A 19,129-nucleotide genomic window follows, 5' to 3' on the forward strand; every position below is an offset into this window, starting at 1 on the left:
ATCTCCCTGAGAAAACGTCTGGAGAGTGCAGGGCTTTCCATGGCCTCTCCTCTCATACTTTGATTGCTTTCTTACAACATTTTATCACCTCTATTCATAACTTTAAAAGTAACAAGTAGCAACATTACATCTAATGCATTGCTTTTTAGATAACGATGTTATGAATTCTAATGCAAACCTGGTGTTTGCAGGCTTAGGCCTTGGCCTGTGTAGCAGCTGCTGGGCCACTCATGAGGCTCACCTGGAAACCTGGTTCTATTTAAGAAGTGGTTCCCCCTCCCATAACTTGCCTCAGCAACAAAGGCGTTTGGCTGTGTTTACTGCCTTGCTGCTTCTAGAGCTCTGGACTCCCTGTGTTCCAGTATTCCTACATCTCTGCGTCTTGACTCCAGTGTTCCTAAACCTGCTTCTGTCCCTGCCCCTGCCTTGGCCCCTGCTCTTGCCCTCCTGTATCTCAGCACCTGGTTCTGGCTCTGTGCACCCAGCCCTGTGCTCCCACCACTGCTTGGTCACAACCAACTGTGGAATGAGTGCCTTTGGACCTGATACTCTGTGTGGTGGATTGGGTCCTGGTGCCTTTGCCCCTGGTGAGAGGCTGCCTGAGATATCTTGGACAGTGATAGCACTGATCATCACAATAGCATAAAGCTTGCCTTTTAACACTTGACCCATAACATTAACCAGAAGGTGTCCATTTGCAACTTCAGCATTCATGGATGTATTTAATACTTACCTTGACTATGCATTCCCTGCCACCCAGTTCTTTCCCTAGCCCTCTCCCTTCCCTTCTAATACAAAACTACCTCTCCCCCTAGTTTTTTCTCACTGGTACTCTACCCCAGTGGTTCTTAACCTTTGTTACTCGGATGCTTTTGAACTGCAACTCCCAGAAACCCCAGTCAGCACAGCTGGTGGTGAAGGCTTCTGGGAGTTGCAGTCCAAAACTCCTGAGTAACTCAAGGTTAAGAACCAGTGCTCTAACCGACACTTAGACTACGAATAAGCCCAGCAGAGTGGTGCGAAGAACCTGGTAAGAATTGCAGTGGGGAAGCAGATCCATAACAAGCACTTCTGGTAGCCAGGGCAAACGGCAGTGTCTCTCACCTACTTTGCCCTGAGGCACTGATGTGAGCCCTCACCAAGAAACAGGAAGACCACATGGTACCTCCTAAAGAAAGAATATTTGTGCTTTCAAGAACATTGTTGTTGTTGTTGTTTAGTTGTTAAGTCGTGTCCGACTCTTCGTGACCCCATGGAGCAGAGCATGCCAGGCCTTCCTGTCTTCCACTGCCTTCCGGAGCTGGGTCAAATTCATGTTGGTTGCTTCAGTGACACTGTCCAACCATCTCATCCTCTGTCATCCCCTTCTTCTCTTGCCTTCACATTTTCCCAATATCAGGGTCTTTTCCATGGAGTCTTCTCTTTTCTCATGAGATGGCCAAAGTATTGAAGCCTCAGCTTTACTGTCTGTCCTTCCAGTGAGCACTCAGGGTTGATTTCCTTCAGGATGGATACGTTTGTTCTCCTTGCCGTCCAGGGGACTCTCAAAAGCCTCCTCCAGCACCACAATTCAAAAGCATCAATTCTTCAGTGGTCAGCCTTCTTTATGGTCCAGCAATGCTGTCATCACTAAAAGTCAACACGGGTTTCTCAAAAACAAGTCATGCCAGACTAATCTGATCTCTTTTTTTGATAGAGTTATAGGCTTGATAGATGAAGGGAACGCTGTGGATGTAGCATATCTTGATTTCAGTAAGGCCTTTGATAAATTTCCCCATGATACTCTTGCAAGGAAGCTAGTAAAATGTGGGCTAGACAGTGCTACTGTTTGGTGGATTTGTAATTAATTGACTGACCGAACCCACAGGGTGCTCACCAATGGCTTCTCTTCATCCTGGACAAGGATGAAGAGAAACTAGTGGGGTGCCTCAGGGTTCTGTTCTGGGCCCTGTGCTATTCAACACCTTTATCAATGACTTGGATGAAGGAATAGATTAAATTAAATGCTGATTAAATTTGCAGATGATACCAAATTGGGAGAGGTTGCTGATTCTCCAGAGGACAGGATTAAAATTCAAAATGACCTTGAAAGATTAGAGTCCTCGGCCAAAACTAACAAAATGAATTTCAAGAAGGAGAAATATAACATCCTACACCTAGGCAGAAAAAATGAACTGCACAGATATAGGATGGAAGACACCTGGCTAGACAACAGTACCTGTGAAAGGGATCTAGGAGTCTTGAAACTGAACATGAGTCAGGAGTGTGATGCGGCTGTCAAGAAAGCCAATGCAATTCTTGGTTGCATCAATAGGAGTATAGTGTCTAGATCAAGGGAAGTGATAGTATCACTCTATTTTGTTTTGGTCGGACCCCACCTTGAGTATTGTGTCCAATTCTGGACACCTCAATTCAAAAAGGATGTTGACAACCTGGAATGTGTCCAGAAGAGGGCGACCAAAATGGTCAAACGTCTGGAAGCCATGTCCTATGAGGAGCAGCTTAGGGAGCTGGGAATGTTTAGCCTTAAAAAAAGAAGGTTAAGAGGGAACATGATAGCCATGTTTAAATATTTGGAGGGATGTCATGTCGAGGAAGGGACAGGTTTGTTTTCCAGGGCTACAGACACTAGGACAAGGAGCAATGGTTTCAAACTACAGGAAAAGAGATTCCACTTGAATCTCAGGAAGAACTTCCTGACAGACAGAGCTGGTCGGCAGTGGAATAAGCTGCCTCAGACTGTGGTGGAGTCTCCTTTTTTGGAGGCTTTTAAGCAGAGGCTAGATGGCCATCTGTCGGGAGTGCTTTGATGGAGTTCCTGCATGGCAGGGGGTTGGACTTGATGGACCCTGCGGTCTCTTCCAACTCTGTGGTTCTGTGATTCTATGAAATATGAAAAACAAAACAATGGTCCATGAACAATGGTTATTTGTTCATGATGTACACAGAACATATCAGGTGGAAAGCCAGATTAGATTCAGATGAAGGAGGAAGGAAAATGAGCAGAAAAACATCAGTAATTTATGATATGCAGATGATACCATCTTACTGGCAGAAAACAGCAATGACTTGACTTTTAGTGAAAGAGGAAAGTACCAAAAAAAGGACTACAGCTGGACATCAAGAAGACCAAAATCATGACTACAGAACTAAACAACTTTAATGTCAAAAATGAAGAAATTGAAAGAGTTAAAGATTTTGTTCAATATTAAATAATAATCACAAGGACATAATAACAGTGCAGAAAATCAAATGAGCATATCAATCAAGTCAAACTAAAAAGAAAGATGGCACAAAAAATTAATAAAAACTTGGTGGCAGAATTGATAACAGCAGAAGGAACCTCTGCACTCTGTTGATGTAATACCTTGAAATGCCTGTCTAAGCAGCCATGTTTTCAGTGATCTCTTAAAACTCTCCAATGAAGGGGCCAGATGAAGTTTGGGTAGGAGTTTATTCCAAAGGTGGGGGGGGGGCAACCACGGAGAAGGCCCAGTTCCTGGTCTTCTCTTTCAAGGATTCTCTTGGTGGTCAATGACCTCAACCACCCAGCTTGAGATGATTTGAGTAGGTTGGGCAGATCTCAGTGGAAGAAGGCATTCTGCCAGGTATCAAGGTCCCAAACCATTTAGGGCCTTATATGTCAGCATCATCAGCTTAAAGCTGGCACAGAAATGGACAAGCAGCCAGTGCAAGACAGCCAGAATAGGGGATATAGGGTGCTCTTTATTTATTCCACACCTCTGGACATCATATTCTGATCCTGTTGAAGTTTCTGTAGCAGCTTCACGGACAGCCCCATGTAAAGAGCATTATAGTAGTCTAATCTTGAGACCACCAACTCATGGAATGGCATGGTGAGGGACCTGGTGTAAAGGCAGGGGCACAACTGGGTAATCTGCCTCAGGTGGAAAAAGGCAGAACAGACCACAGACACTACCTGAGACTCCATTGACAGTGCTGTGTCTAAAAATACACCCAAACTGTGAACCTCATCCTTAGCAGATAGAGTAGCCCCCCAAAAAGAGAGGGAGGCCCCCAAGCTACAGACACTGGGACACCCACCCGCAGAACTTCTTGTCTGGGTTCAGCCTCAGACTGTTGTCTCGCATCCATCCCAACATGGTGTCAAGGCAGCACTGAAGGGACGAGACTGCACCCACTGTAGAAGGATGGAAGGAGAAATACAGCTGGATGTAATCTGCGGGGTATTGGTGACACAAAGCTCCAAAACAACTGATGACCTCCCCCAGTGGCCTCATATAGATATTAAACAGCAACAGGGAGATGAAATACGGTGCTGGGGGAGAGCTTTGCAGATACCCCAGAATGCCAGAAAGACCAAAAAAAAAAAAAAAAAAAAAAAAAATCAGCCCTAGAAGCTTGAACCATCTCTGAAGGCAACACAATGAAACTGAGGCTGTCATATTTTGCATACTCTGGAAAAGACAATAATGCTGGAAAAGGCTGAAGGCAGCAAGAAAAGTGGAAGACCAGATACAAGATGTATTGACTCTCTAAAGGAAGTCACAGGCTTGAATTTGCAAGAGCTGAACAGGGCTGTTGATAACAAGACATTTTGGAGATCACTCATTTGCAGGGTCATAAGTTGGAGGCGATTTGATGGTACATTATAACAACAAATTATGGTGTCCTGGTGCAAAGTCCTAGTTGCCCTGACCAAGTTACAGCCTGTGGGGAAGGATTTAGCATATTTTCCTACCTGATTCTCTCCTGCAAATTCCGTTCTGCTCCTGCTTTATCATTAAACAGCCATGTGCTGAAGACCAATGGGATGGTATATAGTCAACTTTCTTTCTCAGAACTGGTGAAAAGATTCCCACTCTACCTATTCGAGGAACTGTGTATATGTTTACATATCATCATATATGCTCACAAAGTGCCAAATGTGATCCTCAGGGCTACATACTTTGCCCAGCCTTATTTTAGCCACTTGCATGGAAATGGGATTTAGATCTGAGTAGATATGCATTATAGGGGATTGGAATGCTAAAGTAGGGAGTCAAGAGATGAAAGTGCCAGCTTTAAGCTGATGATGCTGAGGTAAGTTTGGCCTCCGAGTTCAAAGCGAAGCAGGGCAAAGGCTAATAGAGTCTTGTCAAGAGAACAAGCTGGTCATCACAAACACTCTTTTCCAACAACATAAGAGGCGACTCTATACATGGACATAACCAGATGGGCAATACCGAAATCAGATTGATTATATTCTCTGCAGCCAAAGATGGAGAAGCTCTATACAGTCAGCAAAAACAAGACCTGGAGCTGATTGTGGCTCTGATCATCAGCTTCTTATAGCAAAACTCAAGCTTAAACTGAAGAAAGTAGGAAAAAACACTGGGCCACTCAGGTATACAGTAATCTAAACCAAATCCCTTATGAATACATAGTGGAAGTGAAGAACAGATTTAAAGAACTAGATTTGGTGGACAGAGTGCCTAAAGAACTATGGATGGAGGCTCGTAACACTGTACAGAAGGCAGCAACGAAAACTATCCCAAAGAAAAGGAAGTGCAAGAAAGCAAAGTGGCTGTCCACCAAGGCCTTACAAATAACAAAGTGGAGAAGGGAAACAAAATGCAAGGGAGATAGGGAAAGTTACAGAAAATGGAATGCAGACTTCCAAAGAATAGCAAGGAGAGACAAGAGGCCCTTCTTAAATGAACAGTACAAAGATATAGAGGAAAATAATAGAAAGGGAAAACCAGAGATCTGTTGAAGAAAATTGGAGATCTGAAAGGAACATTTTGTGCAAAGATGGACATGATAAAGGATAAAAATGGTAGGGACCTCACAGAAGCAGAGGATATCTAGAAGAGGCAGCAGGAATACACAGAGAAATTTATACCAGAAAAATCTGGATGTTCCAGACAACCCAGATAGTATGGTTGCTGATCTTGAGCCAGACAACCTGGAGAGTGATGGCAAGTGGGCCTTAGAAAGCATAGCTAACAACAAGGCCAGTGGAGGTGATGGCATTCCAGTTGAACTATTTAAAAGCTTATAAGATGACGCTGTTAAGGTACTACACTTAATATGCCAACAAGTTTGGAAAACTCAGCAGTGGCCAGAGGATTGGAAAAGATCAGTCTATATCCCAATCCCAAAGAAGGGCAGTGACAAAGAATGCTCCATCTACTGTACAATTGCACTCATTTCACATGCTAGCAAAATCCTCCAAGGTAGGCTTCAGCAGTATGTGGACCGAGAACTCCCAGAAGTACAAGCTGGATTTCGAAGGGGCAGAGGAACTAGAGACCACATTGCTAACACGCGCTGGATTATGGAGAAAGCCAGAGAGTTCCAGAAAAACATCTACTTCTGCTTCATTGACTACGCAAGAGCCTTTGACTGTGTGGACCACATCAAACTATGGCAAGTTCTTCAAGAAATGGGAGTGCCTGACCACCTTCTCTACCTCCTGATAAATCTATATGTGGCACAAGAAGCAACAGTTAGAATTGGATATGGAACAACTGATTGGTTCAAAATTGGGAAAGGAGTATGACAAGGCTTATATTGTCTCCTTGCTTATTTAACTTATATGCAGAATATTGTACATCATGTGAAAGGCTGGACTGGAGGAATCCCAAACCGGGATTAAGATTGCCAGAAGAAATACCAATGACATCTGATGATGCCCCTCTGATGGCAGAAAGTGAGGAGGAATTAAAGAACCTCTTAATGAGGGTGAAAGAGGAGAGTGCAGAAAATGGTCTGAAGCTCAACATCAAAAAACCTAAGATCATGGCCACTGGTCCCATCAACTCCTGGCAAATAGAAGGGGAAGATATGGAGGCAGTGACAGATTTTATCTTCTTAAGCTCCATGAGGACTGCAGATGGTGACAGCAGCCCCGAAATTAAAAGATGCCTGCTTCTTGGGACGAAAGTGATGACAAACCTAGACAGCATCTTAAAAAACAGAGACATCACCTTGCTGATAAAGGTCCGAATAGTCAAAGCTATGGTTTTTCCAGTAGTGATATATGGAAGTGAGAGCTGGACCATAAAGAAGGCTGACTGCCAAAAAATTAATGCTTTTGAATTGTGGTGCTGGAAGAGGCTCTGGAGAGTCCCCAGGACTGCAAGGAGAACAAACGTATCCATCCTGAAGGAAATCAACCCTGACTGCATACTGGAAGGACAGATAGTAAAGCTGAGGCTCCAATACTTTGGCCATCTCACGAGAAGAGAAGACTCCATGGAAAAGATGCTGATGTTGGGAAAATATGAAGGCAGGAGGAGAAGGGGACAACAGAGGAGAAGATGGTTGGACAGTGTCATCGAAGCGACCAAGATGAATTTGACCAAAGTCTGGGAGGCAGTGGAAGACAGGAGGGCCTGGTTTGCTCTGGTCCATGGGGTCACGAAGAGTCAGACACGACTTAACGACTAAACAATAAAGATATGCATGCAGTTGCACTGTATATCAGCGAAGTGTGGTCACTAAGTAGCAAAAAGGGAAACATGGAATATCTATTATATGACGACGTAAAGAAAGACGTCGACAAAGGGCACCAGCTTTGGAGATGCTGAGTAGGTATGACTAAACAGCATGTGACCTGAGTTACATTCAATCTGCTTGAGCAAATCTGAGTAAATATCACTTTTGTGTCTAAACAGAGTAAATATTTCATTTGAAGTTAAGTGATAAAAAACAAATTATTACGCAAATGCAGAGCCAGGCCTAAACAAAAGCAAGTACACGTAAACCCTCACTACCTTTTAAAAGATGTGAGGTTTGTTCATTTCTCTTTAGAAAAATATGAGTCAAGCAAACGGTCACGTTGACATCGCCTGCTCGTATTCTAGGGCCATACCTGTTTGGTTCCCCTGTTTCTACTCTCTCTTGAGCTCTGGCTCTCAAGTCCCTCGTGTAACAAGGGTACAAGAGATACTAGTCGTTATTGTGCTGGTTCTCACTGAGATTGTGTCCATCTTTTCAACCGATTGCATGCTTTTTCTCCCCTAGTTTTACTCTTCCCCCTTTCCCCAATTTTGTTTTACAGCTTGCTATGTACTTTTGCAACATCTGCCATGACCACGTGGATGTGTTAAGGATTTCTTTGAAAAATGTGTGCAACAGGGATGTTAAGAGATTCAGCAAATGAAGCCAAGTTTGCACCCACCAGAGTTTCCCCAGACCTGGGTGTGTGGTGTACCATGTGACACACTCACTTCCTTTCAGTTGGGATTGGCTGGGGAGTAAGCGGGTTATGATTGCTCTTGAAAACACTAGGCTCTCTTTCCATGATGTTATTATGCCATCATAGCATCAAAAAGGAAATACAGTGAGTCACACTTCTTGTGAGGCCAGAACTGGCAGTGGGCTGTGTGCCCAGCGTCAATCATGATTCTCACACTGTTCTACTGACAGGTCATCATGGTGGCAAGTGTGGTCAGTGCCAAGGAGAGAGAGAAAGATTAGACATATCGTGGAGATGTATTGAGTATGCTAGATTAAGCAAGAAAGAACAGGATTTAGCTTTGGTGCAGTGAAGACCAGGCTCCAGTGGCAGAGTGGAGGGAACAACCAGACAGACCATTTTAGACAATGTTAACAAATTTGTTGTGAGGTTAAAGTACGAAAACTGCAACACTGTGCTTTTAGGAAATACAGCATGATACAAATGTGATGTTGTTTAGTTGTTAAGTCGTGTCCGACTTGTCGTGACCCCTTGGACCAGAGCACGCCAGGCCCTCCTATCTTCCACTGCCTCCCAGAGTTGTGTCAAATTCATGTTGGTTGCTTCGATGACACTGTCCAACCATCTCGTCCTCTGTCATCCCCTTCTCCTCTTGACTTCACACTTTCCCAACATGAGGGTCTTTTCCAGCGAGTCTTCTCTTCTCATGAGATGGCCAAAGTATTGGAGCCTCAGCTTCAGGATCTGTCCTTCCAGTGAGCACTCAGGGTTGATTTCCTTTAGAATTGATAGGTTTTGTTCTCCTTGCTGTCCAGGGGACTCTCAAGAGCCTCCTCCAGCAGCACAATTCAAAGGCATCAATTCTTTGGTGGTCAGCTTTCTTTACGGTCCAGCTTTCACTTCCATACATCACTACAGGAAAAACCATAGCTTTGACTATTCAGACTTTTGTTGGCAAGATGATGTCTCTGCTTTTTAAGTTGATGTCAAGGTTTGTCATTGCTTTCCTCCCAAGAAGCAGGCGTCTTTTAATTTCGTGGCTGCTGTCACCATCTGCAGTGATCATGGAGCCCAGGAAAGTAAAATCTCTCATTGACTCCCTATCTCCCCCTTCTATTTGCCAGGAGGTGATGGAACCAGTGGCCATGATCTTAGTTTTTTTTTATGTTGAGCTTCAGACCATTTTTTGCACTCTCCTCTTTCACCCTCATTAAGAGGTTCTTTAATTCCTCCTCACTTTCTGCCATCAGAAGGGTATTATCTGCATATCAGAGATTGTTGATATTTCTTCCGGCAATCTTAATTCCAGTTTGGGATTCATTCAGTCCAGCCTTCCGCATGATGTATTCTGCATATAAGTTAAATAAGCAGGGAGACAATATAAGCCTTGTCGTACTCCCTGGACTACAAGGAGAACAAACCTATCAATTCTAAAGGAAATCAACCCTGAGTGCTCACTGGAAGGACAGATCCTGAAGCTGAGGCTCCAATACTTTGGCCATCTCATGAGAAGAGAAGACTCCCTGGAAAAGACCCTGATGTTGGGAAAGTGTGAAGTCAAGAGGAGAAGGGGATGACAGAGGACGAGATGGTTGGACAGTGTCATCGAAGCAACCAACATGAATTTGACACAACTCTGGGAGGCAGTGGAAGATAGGAGGGCCTGGCGTGCTCTGGTCCATGGGGTCACGACAAGTCGGACACGACTAAACAACTAAATGACGATGACGATGTACTGTATGATGAAGGAATACTTTACTGGGAGAGTATATTCAACACTGAAGATTTATTCAGAAGATAAACTCCCAGATGAGGCATGCCCCCTCGATTCTTATCAAGCAGGGCTATGACAGGCCTTCTCCCTCTGCATTCTCTCTCTCCCTCTCCCTCCCTCGTAGCATGCTCCTATTTCACAGGCTTGAACTGTTTCAACATACATGCCTTTTCCCAAGGAACACTGGCACTTCATTTCTGCAAAGAGGGGGTGGTCCAAGGGAATTTTACAGACATACTCATAACATCTCACTAAACTTGAGTTTCTACAGCATAAAGTTGAAGTGGGTTTGCAGTGCAGATGTAAAGCTAATATAATTTTTCAGAGTTTATGTTTCTCCTGTGTGGTATAATACTATAGGCAGAAGACTCAAGAAAACTTTGTGACTACTAACCACTGTAACCACTGTCCCTGTTGCCATGGAGCACGTTACTATGGGTTACGGTGAGAGGATGTGGCTGCATAGGATTGCTAAAACAGGACGTGTTAGTTAATATATCTGCAAAGGCACTTTCAATCAACTCATCTTCTGATTCTTTCTGTGTTACAGTAATTCTTGATCTCATGTTCATCGTCACTGCTGCTGAGCCAGTTTTCCATGTCACTGTTGGCAGCCAAATTACAAGACAACTCTGCAAACCCTCTAGGATAAATAAACATATAACAACAAGGCTACACAGACCTCTCAGTTTGCATTGTACCAACATGTGTAAAAATGAAAAGTTATTTAGAAGGGAGAAAGAAAGGCGGGTGGTCTTTTCATAAAAACTAAAATAGACTTTCTACAACCATCTGAGCTGGAGAATGTGTGAAGCCATCCAGATCCAATTTATCTCAGACAGAGAAAGAAATATTTTCTGGACTTCATTTCTCAGATTCAAACAGGCAACAAAGCCCACTGGCTATGCTGACCAATGTACCATGAGGATTGTCATCCAGAAGAGTAAAGTTTTTAAGCTAGATTTGACCTTTTTACATATTCTGTATCCATGCTGATTTTTGATCCAACATGTGAAAATGCATTACTAAGACCTTTAATGGATGTTATGAATTGTTTTTACATACTATCCAGTAACAATATTAGCATTACACTGAAAAGCAGCCACCTCTGCACAGCTTAGTTAATTTGAGTCTATGCAGAGACTGTATTTCTACCACCTCTTTAGCAACCCTCTTTCCAAATGTTGCCATCTCAAAAGGGGGCATTTGCCAACCTCATCGTTTCCAGACATTGCAAAGAGTTGTGATCAAAGAATGATGGGGCTCTGATGATGATTTAAAATTACTGAAATAAAAGACCCCCATGGGGTCAATACAAAATACAAATGCAAGAGCAGGCAGTATCTTTATAGACTAGGGTTTTTTTAATCATCATATAGTCTGTGAGCTTCGTGGATCTGGACCATCCACTTTATCAGGCATGTACTCATGTGAAGAACTTAAGAGTCAAAAAGTTCATGGTAAGATGGATTTTGCCAGGAAAGTTATTCTTAGATGTAAAGTCCAAATGTTCTTGGCAAGATTGATTTGTGGCCTAGCAAAATTCATCTTGCCATGAACTTTTTGATTTTAAGTTCTTCACATGAGTACATGCTTGACAAAGTGGCTGCTCCAAATTCACGAAAGTTCACAGATTGTATGATGACTTTTTAGTGGTCTATAAAAGTATTGCCTACTCTTGCATTTGGATTTGAGATTAGGATCTGAGGGGGAAAAACATATGCATTTGCCCCTTTGCTTAAGAGAAGTTTTTCAAACAAAACCTAGCTGATAAACCTTTGTCATGGCTAAAATTAGGCATAAACGCCAAGTGGTTCAGAAGTTGGAGGGGGTAGGGAAGGATCATTTATCTTACATATTTTTTGAACTTCTGGCTAACGGATTATGGGGCTTGTGATCTAAAATGTTTGGAGGTGGCAACAAAGGATTCCCACCCCTTTGCTAATTGAGTCAGATGGAATTGCTAGGAAATGGAGAGTGCCAAAGGCTGGCTCAAATAGTGGCAGCCCTATATGATTGCTAAACACCAGACCAGCTTTCCCCATAGTAGTTGACACCAGAGGTTTTGGATTACCCACCACCACCACCACCACCGTGACCTTCCTCACTGACTGCAGCCCATTCTGATTGAGGCTGCAGTTAAAAACATGCAGAGGATGCCAGGTTGGAAGAAGCAGTCCAAAATATCCAAATCTAGATTCACTGTGAAGGGTTTTGCAAATAAGCAAATTCTACCTCCTTGTCTGAGTGCCCCTAAAAAGCTGGACCTCTGCACCCTGCAGCACCAAGCGATAAACTAAAATGAGCAGAATTACAAATACAGGTTGGAAACAAATGGGGCCTTGGAGTGATGCAGGGAAATGTAACTGTTTAAACATGATTATCTATTAAAATTGTCTGCAACAGAAGTAGCCAGACTGGGAAGAAACTGTGATTAATATATGCCATTATAGCAAGACACAAATAGATGACAGGATGATAGTCTGTTATCTGTATAAATATTATGAGCTCTGTGTTAATGGACTTTGAACCAGGCATAAAGCCCTGTTTACCATGAAAGGCAAATTAGGGCTGCCATTTTGATTCAAGGCAGGAGATCTCATGAGCTCAGCTGGTATCAAGAGGAGTACCTAGAGAGGCAGATGGTCACTCACACTACAGTGTTCATCCACATCCATCATGAATGGACTGGATGCTGTTTCTTGCTGTGGATGTGGATGAACTGCACTGAATCAAGGCCTGTGTCTTATGCCATAGAAAACTAGGGTCGGACTACATATGTTACTGGGCGGCAAGCACAAGAGTGTCCACACCCATTTCCCCTTTGGTTGTCATTCCTTGTACACAATAAACACACACAAACAGAGAGACACACACATCGTGCCCATCCAATGGTCTTTGCAGAAAAAAAAAGCACACCTTACCTGTTCTGGAGGCTGTTGCCCCCAAAAAATCCATACCGATCCGTCTGGCGATAAGGAGGCATCCCGTTTAGCTCAGAATCGGAGCCCAGGGAGCTGGCATCATCGCGCAGGGAGAAATCAAAGGCATCTGGTAGGTCAGCCACAGCGTGGCTTATGTTGCCATCATTGGGAAGCTCTGCGGAAAGGCAGAGGTCTGACATTGTCCCCTATGAGATCTTGGGAATCCGTCTCCCTTCTTGTCTATCCTGTGGGCTCCAATTTAAACTTATCTCATGCGCCCTTGGCTCTGAGCAGCTCCAGGCACACTTTGCATCTGTGCATGTGCCCCTAGTCACTACTGTTGTGACTTGAGTTCCTCTCATGGGCTTTGCAAAGCTGCTTCCTCCCACAACCATTTCCTGATGCAAGGGACGGTATCAAAGCTCTGCAAAAAGTAAACAGGGCACTGGGTGGAGGTGGGGAGGGCAAGAAATGTTGGAAGGGCACAGAAAATACAAGGGAACCCAAATTCCAGGCAGCTTGGGAAGCAGCAGACATCCCCACCAGCTGATGTCCTCACTTTGCCATCCATTCCCCCTCCCCCCCACGCGCTTTAAACAGGGAAGAACAGGTTGCATCTTTGAGTACCTCTCCTTGCCTGTATGTCTATAGCATCCCCTGCTGGAAGATCTCTCTCTCTCTCTCTCTTTTTTTAAAAAAATCTATTTATATATTATATCACCCTCTTTTCTGAACTACAGGGGCACAATAAACAGAAAGTCCAATGGGCTTGGAATCCTGTCCCACAAGTAGTTGTCTTATCAAAGTTAAATCCTAGTTATACACACCCTTTTTCCTCCTCCTTTAAGGAAGCTCATTAGTAGCTGTTGTTCTCCCTGCGTTAGAGGCAGTTACCCTTATGAGTTCTCTGCTGCATGTAGCTGTTGCTATGTGCTGCCAAGTAGCTTCTGACTTAAGGTGACACTATGAATGAGTGACCTCCAGAACATCCTATCCTTAAGACCCTGCTCATCTCTTGCAAACACAAAGCCATGGTTTCCACTGTTGAATCAAACCATCTCCTATTCCCATTTGGTCTACTTATTTTGTTGCTGCCTTCAGCTTTCACCTACATCGTTGTTTTTGAGTGACACTTGTCATCTCATGAGGTGCCCAAAGTGTGACAGCCATGTCCATGGCACAGCTAGGGAACTGGATCCAGGTCTCCCCAATCCTGTGTGTGTGTTTAGTCGTTTAGTCATGTCCGACTCTTCGTGACCCCATGGACCAGAGCACGCCAGGCCCTCCTGTCTTCTACTGCCTCCCGGAGTTGTGTCAGGTTCATGTTGGTTGCTTCGCAGACACTGTCCAGCCATCTCATCCTCGGTCGTCCCCTTCTCCTCTTGCCATCACACCTTCCTAACATCAAGGTTTTTTCCAAGGACTCTTTTCTTCTCATGAGATGGCCAAAGTACTGGAGCCTCAGCTTCAGGATCTGTCCTTCAAGTGAGCATTCAGGGTTGATTTCCCTTAGAACTGATAGGTTTGTTCTCCTTGCAGTCCAGGGGATTCTCAAGAGCCTCCTCCAGCACCACAATTCAAAGGCATCAATTCTTCGGCGGTCTGCTTTCTTTATGGTCCAGCTCTCACTTCCATACATCACGACAGGAAAAACCATAGCTTTGACTATTCGGACTTTTGTTGGCAAGGTGATGTCTCTGCTTTTCAAGATGCTGTCAAGATTTGTCATCGCTTTCCTCCCAAGAAGAAGGCGCCTTTTAATTTCAGGGCTGCTGTCTCCATCTGCAGTGATCATGGAGCCCAGGAAGATAAAATTTGACACTGCCTCCATATCTTCCCCTTCTATTTCCCAGGAGGTGATGGGACCAGTGGCCATGATCTTAGTTTTTTTGATGTTGAGTTTCAGACCGTTTTTTGCACTCTCCTCTTTCACTCTCATTACAAGGTCCTTTAATTCCTCCTCACTCCCCAATCCTAGTCCATTACTGTGTCCACTACACCCCACTTGGTACCCTGATTTGATCTAGCACCCACTTATTTGTCTTTTTTGGCAGTCCGTGGAAGCCATAAAGATCTCCTCCAACACCACATTTCCAATGAATGTGTATTTTCCTGTCCACTTTCTCCACTGCTTAGTTTTCACATCCGTACACAGTAGCTGGTAATACCACCGTCTAGAGATGATTTTCACCTTACATGTGAGGATCTTTCCTAGTTCCTTTCTAGCTGCCCATCCAAGTCTCAATCCTCTTCTGATTTCTTGGCTGCAGTCTCCATTGGGATGGATGACAAAACAGAGGTATTAAAAATCCATCATACTTTCAATGCCTTGTCAATATCAAAGGCATGCATTTTTTCTGTAAACATGATTTTTGTTGACATTGATTTCTGCAGATGTGGCTTTTGCTGAAATCTCATTGAGAGAGGTATAGATAATGAAATGAAATTAATATTGCCTGGATATTTAGCGGCTGCCCTTCTTGCACCTTCCTCCCGCAGTAATTTCAAGTCATCATAGCTTTCTGCCACCAAGATAGGGCCATCTATATGTCTAGGATCACTGATATTTACCGACCCTCACACCTGCCATACATAGAGGCCACCTGCAGAGGCTTCTGCAGCTGAGTCCAGAGTCCAGAGTTTTCATCCTTCATTATTTCTAAACGGATCTCCTTAAGCAATAAATGTACATTTTCTATTTTTAAGTAAACACAGATTTGCTGAATAATTACTAGTGTGACTATTTGCATATCACAAAAAATGAACACAAGAGAGAACAGTGATACCCACAAAACTGCATGTGCTGGTGTATATGTACAGATGAGAAATTAGGAATGAGCTTTATAGTTTAAACGGAATTACAGTGCTTCTCATGGAGGAGGGGAGGGGGCAAGCAGCCATCACAGGACTTCCATGCTTTCTGGATCTGCTGCCCAAATGCTAGCTGTGGTCGGGCACTGTCAAGGTGCCTGATCTCCCTTCTTAGAATTGCTTATCTTTAAGTCACACTTGAACTTGACAGTCCTTCTAAGAGATTGTCCCCTAGCTTCCCTTTGAATGGAGGATCAACTTCCCTAAAAGAGGACACGGTGTATGTTAGTAGTTACCACTATTTAACAATTATGAGGTCAACAGTGGCCTACTGTACTCTGCTAGCATAAAATACCAAACATTCTTACATTATTGTGTCTCATGGTGCAGTGGTTAAACTGCAGTACTGCAGCCAAGACTCTGCTCATTATCTGAGTTCAGTGTCAAAAGACTCAACTAGCTGGCTCAAGGTCAACTCAGTTTTCCATCCTTCCGAGGTTGGTAAATTGAGTACCCATCTTGCTGGGGTCAGAGCAACGTGTAGCCTACAAAATTAAATTGTAAACCACCCAGAGAATGCTCTAGCTAGGGCAGTATATAAGTCAAAATAATAATAATAATAAAAGCAATAATTCCCATATTGATCCTGTGAGATAGGCTAGTCTGAGAGAAAGTCAGTCAGAGAAAAAATCAGTCTTGGGTTTCACTACTGAATCAAGATTTGAACCTGAGCTTCACCAGTTCCTCCTTATTACCTGGCTGCAGCTGAATACTGATGTAACAAGAATCACTGCTGGGCAAATAAAATGGGAATCTCCAGCTGCTGATCATCCCTAACCTCATATGAAGGAGCTCAGATTATGTACCGATCAGCCACAAGCTAATATGTCTGAGATGCTCTTGGCTGAGCCAGAAAACACTCAGGTTAGTCAGTGACCATTCAAATAAATAAATCAATGTGACGCGATGGAAAAAGTTTCATTTACACATAATCCTCATGAGTCTGTGTAATGTCACAATTCAGACTGGACCTGAATCGCTGCCTGTATAAGGACTCCTACAGCACAGAACACTGGCTGGAAATAAAGTGCTGAAAATAGAATCACTGGGGCCCGCCTGCACAATCCCCTTTCTTTCCCAGCATCATCTTAGAAGAGCTGGAAACTGTTGCAACTCCCGTTCTTCCACACAGATAATGTTGTAGCTGCCTGCCTCTTTCATGGGTGTGTGTGTGTGTGTGTGTGCCATCTGGAAAGATGAGGTTGTTGTTAGGGGGCCTGTGATTTTTCACTGCAAATCACCAGATGTCATGCATATGCACGTGCATTTAGGCAAGGAAAAGCTCCATTTGGGCAGCTTCATACTGTATATTGTTTTAAGTAAAAACCACTTACTGTATCTATAGTCTTACAGGCAAAATCCAAAGAAAGAAAACAAAACAAAAAGAAAACATGTGGCACCTTAAAGACTATTATATTTTAATGCAAACTTTTGTGGACATCTCCACTTCATCAGACATATGGGAATACAGTAGAAGTCTTGTGATCTCATGCACAGATTTCCCATGCTGCATAATTCATAGATGGAATACAACTCCTATATGCCCTAGCCAGCAGAGTCAAAGGCAAAGGAAGGATGACAGTTACAGTCCAACAGCTGTTTGGTAGGCTTCAGGTTGCTGCTAATTTATATTTGCATTTTTACTTTTTGTGTGAAGTATATTATTTGATTGTCATTGTTTGTTCAATACATAATGGTTGCCTGTACTGTGGTGCGTGTTGCTCTGGGTGTCTTTGGACAGACGAATGGCACCTGGATGAAGCAGATGAATAAATAATGGGTGGTGGGCTGCATTTAGCTTGTCCCTGGCCATACCTCAAGGTTTCTGAACGATATGTGTGCTGTGCCTGAATAATACACAGCTATTCATCTGTATACAGGTTGCACCTACAGTACTTTCCTAAATCTGGGGTTGGGCAACCTATAGCTAGGGATGGGACTTTGAGGGACAAAGAACTCTCAATCCCATAATTTGATGGGAACTGAATTATGGGACAAGGAGCTCTCCCCGGCTTCCTGAAAGTCACATTCCCACTTATAACCCTCATGCATTTCTTGCCCAATTTTTAAAAAATCTTTGCAGCTGATCAGTTCTGGTCTCTGCAAGAGTGATCTGTCCCTTCTCCAGGATCTTGCTAGGTAGGATGGAAAAAAAAGAGTCAACAGAGTGACAGAAGTAGCTGCGAGAGGGAAAGATAGAAGGGGTTTGCCTCCTTTTGACTATACTGTAGCCCTCTCCACGGCTGGAATGTAACCCTTAACAGATTATCCCTGAAGAGCCGTGGCTCCCAACAACTGCAACAACAAAGTTGCTTTCCCAATTCTAAACCAACAAGTGCTTTCCATATAGGAATTTAATAAAGCAGAACGGCAAAGAATCTTGAGTGATTATGTGTACACAAAAGCTCACATTAAAATATAATAGTCTTTAAGATACATTTTTTTTCTTTTTGTTTTGTTTCTTTGGATTTTGCCTGATCTACACACAAGGAGTGGTCCTAAAATTCTAGAAATATATGTGGAGGGGAAAAAGGAGATTTGAATACAAAAAAAGAGACTGGTACCCACAAGGCAATGACAGGATTTGTAGCTTATGTTGGATGAAATGGTTTCTTTCAGTTTTTTCTTCCTATAGAATAGGAATATAGGAATGCTAAGAAGTGGCCTGACAGGATTGCTATGGAACATGCTAAACATCACCTTCTATTTTTGAATAGAAGAATTATAATTCTTTTTGTATTATCAGTAATATCTACATGGCGTATTCAGAGACCTAAAAGGTTTTGTGACTGTTTTGTCTGAAGGAAGTTGGTGTAACCACCACATGCAGGAGCACATGAAACCTTTAATCAACCATTAAGAATATAAAACAATAAAAGAGTGTGCTTTTGATGATAAATAATCTTCAAGGCTGTGCATCAAGTTCTTGTGGGCAGTTCCAAAGTTATGCACTGTTTTTAATGTTCCAAATTCACATGGCTGATTGTGTGACCACGGGCGGTCAGTCAGTCTCTCTCTCCCCCCCCCCCCCCAGTTTCCAACTAGGCTCTCTGAATTAATCGGCAGACTTCCTGCTTGTCATCCCTGGGGCCATTTTCCTTTCACATTTCTATTCCTACCCAGGCACCTAAATGTTGTGTGCTAGCTAGTCAGATTGATAAGGAGCCCTGGCGAACTCGAAAGCTTGTTGTGGCCTTTCAGTTATTCCAGATAAAGGTTCTTGCCGGCTCTGTCTAGGGGTGATGGTTTACAAAGGCAGAGCTTCAGGCTTCTTCTTCCTCTCCTCCCAGAAACAGCCCTCTTTCTCGGGAGGAGAGCGAGAGGAAGGGAGGGAGGTTGGCGCAATCGCTGTAGATACGCGCACGTCCGGGCCCGCGTCGAGCCCTCCAGCCT

General features: G+C 43.5%; 1 protein-coding gene across 4 annotated transcripts in view; it reads right to left on the reverse strand.

Annotated features, from left to right (window-relative positions):
- Nucleotides 1–14,074, reverse strand: part of TBC1D10C (TBC1 domain family member 10C) — a 31,478-nt gene extending 17,404 nt beyond the window's left edge. For 3 of the 4 annotated variants that reach the window (XM_020806051.3, XM_020806050.3, XM_020806049.3), the window contains exon 1: nucleotides 12,866–14,074. In XM_020806051.3, the coding sequence (XP_020661710.3) occupies nucleotides 12,866–13,065 (200 nt within the window). In that variant the 5' untranslated portion in view covers nucleotides 13,066–14,074. Of the gene's footprint in view, nucleotides 1–178; nucleotides 7,095–12,865 lie in introns of those variants that run through there. The other variant, XM_078383494.1, reaches the window with a different exon arrangement.
- Between the last annotated feature and the right edge of the window lie 5,055 nt (nucleotides 14,075–19,129).

The sequence above is a fragment of the Pogona vitticeps genome, chromosome 1 (assembly GCF_051106095.1).
Source record: "Pogona vitticeps strain Pit_001003342236 chromosome 1, PviZW2.1, whole genome shotgun sequence".
Taxonomy (NCBI): Eukaryota; Metazoa; Chordata; class Lepidosauria; order Squamata; family Agamidae; genus Pogona; species Pogona vitticeps.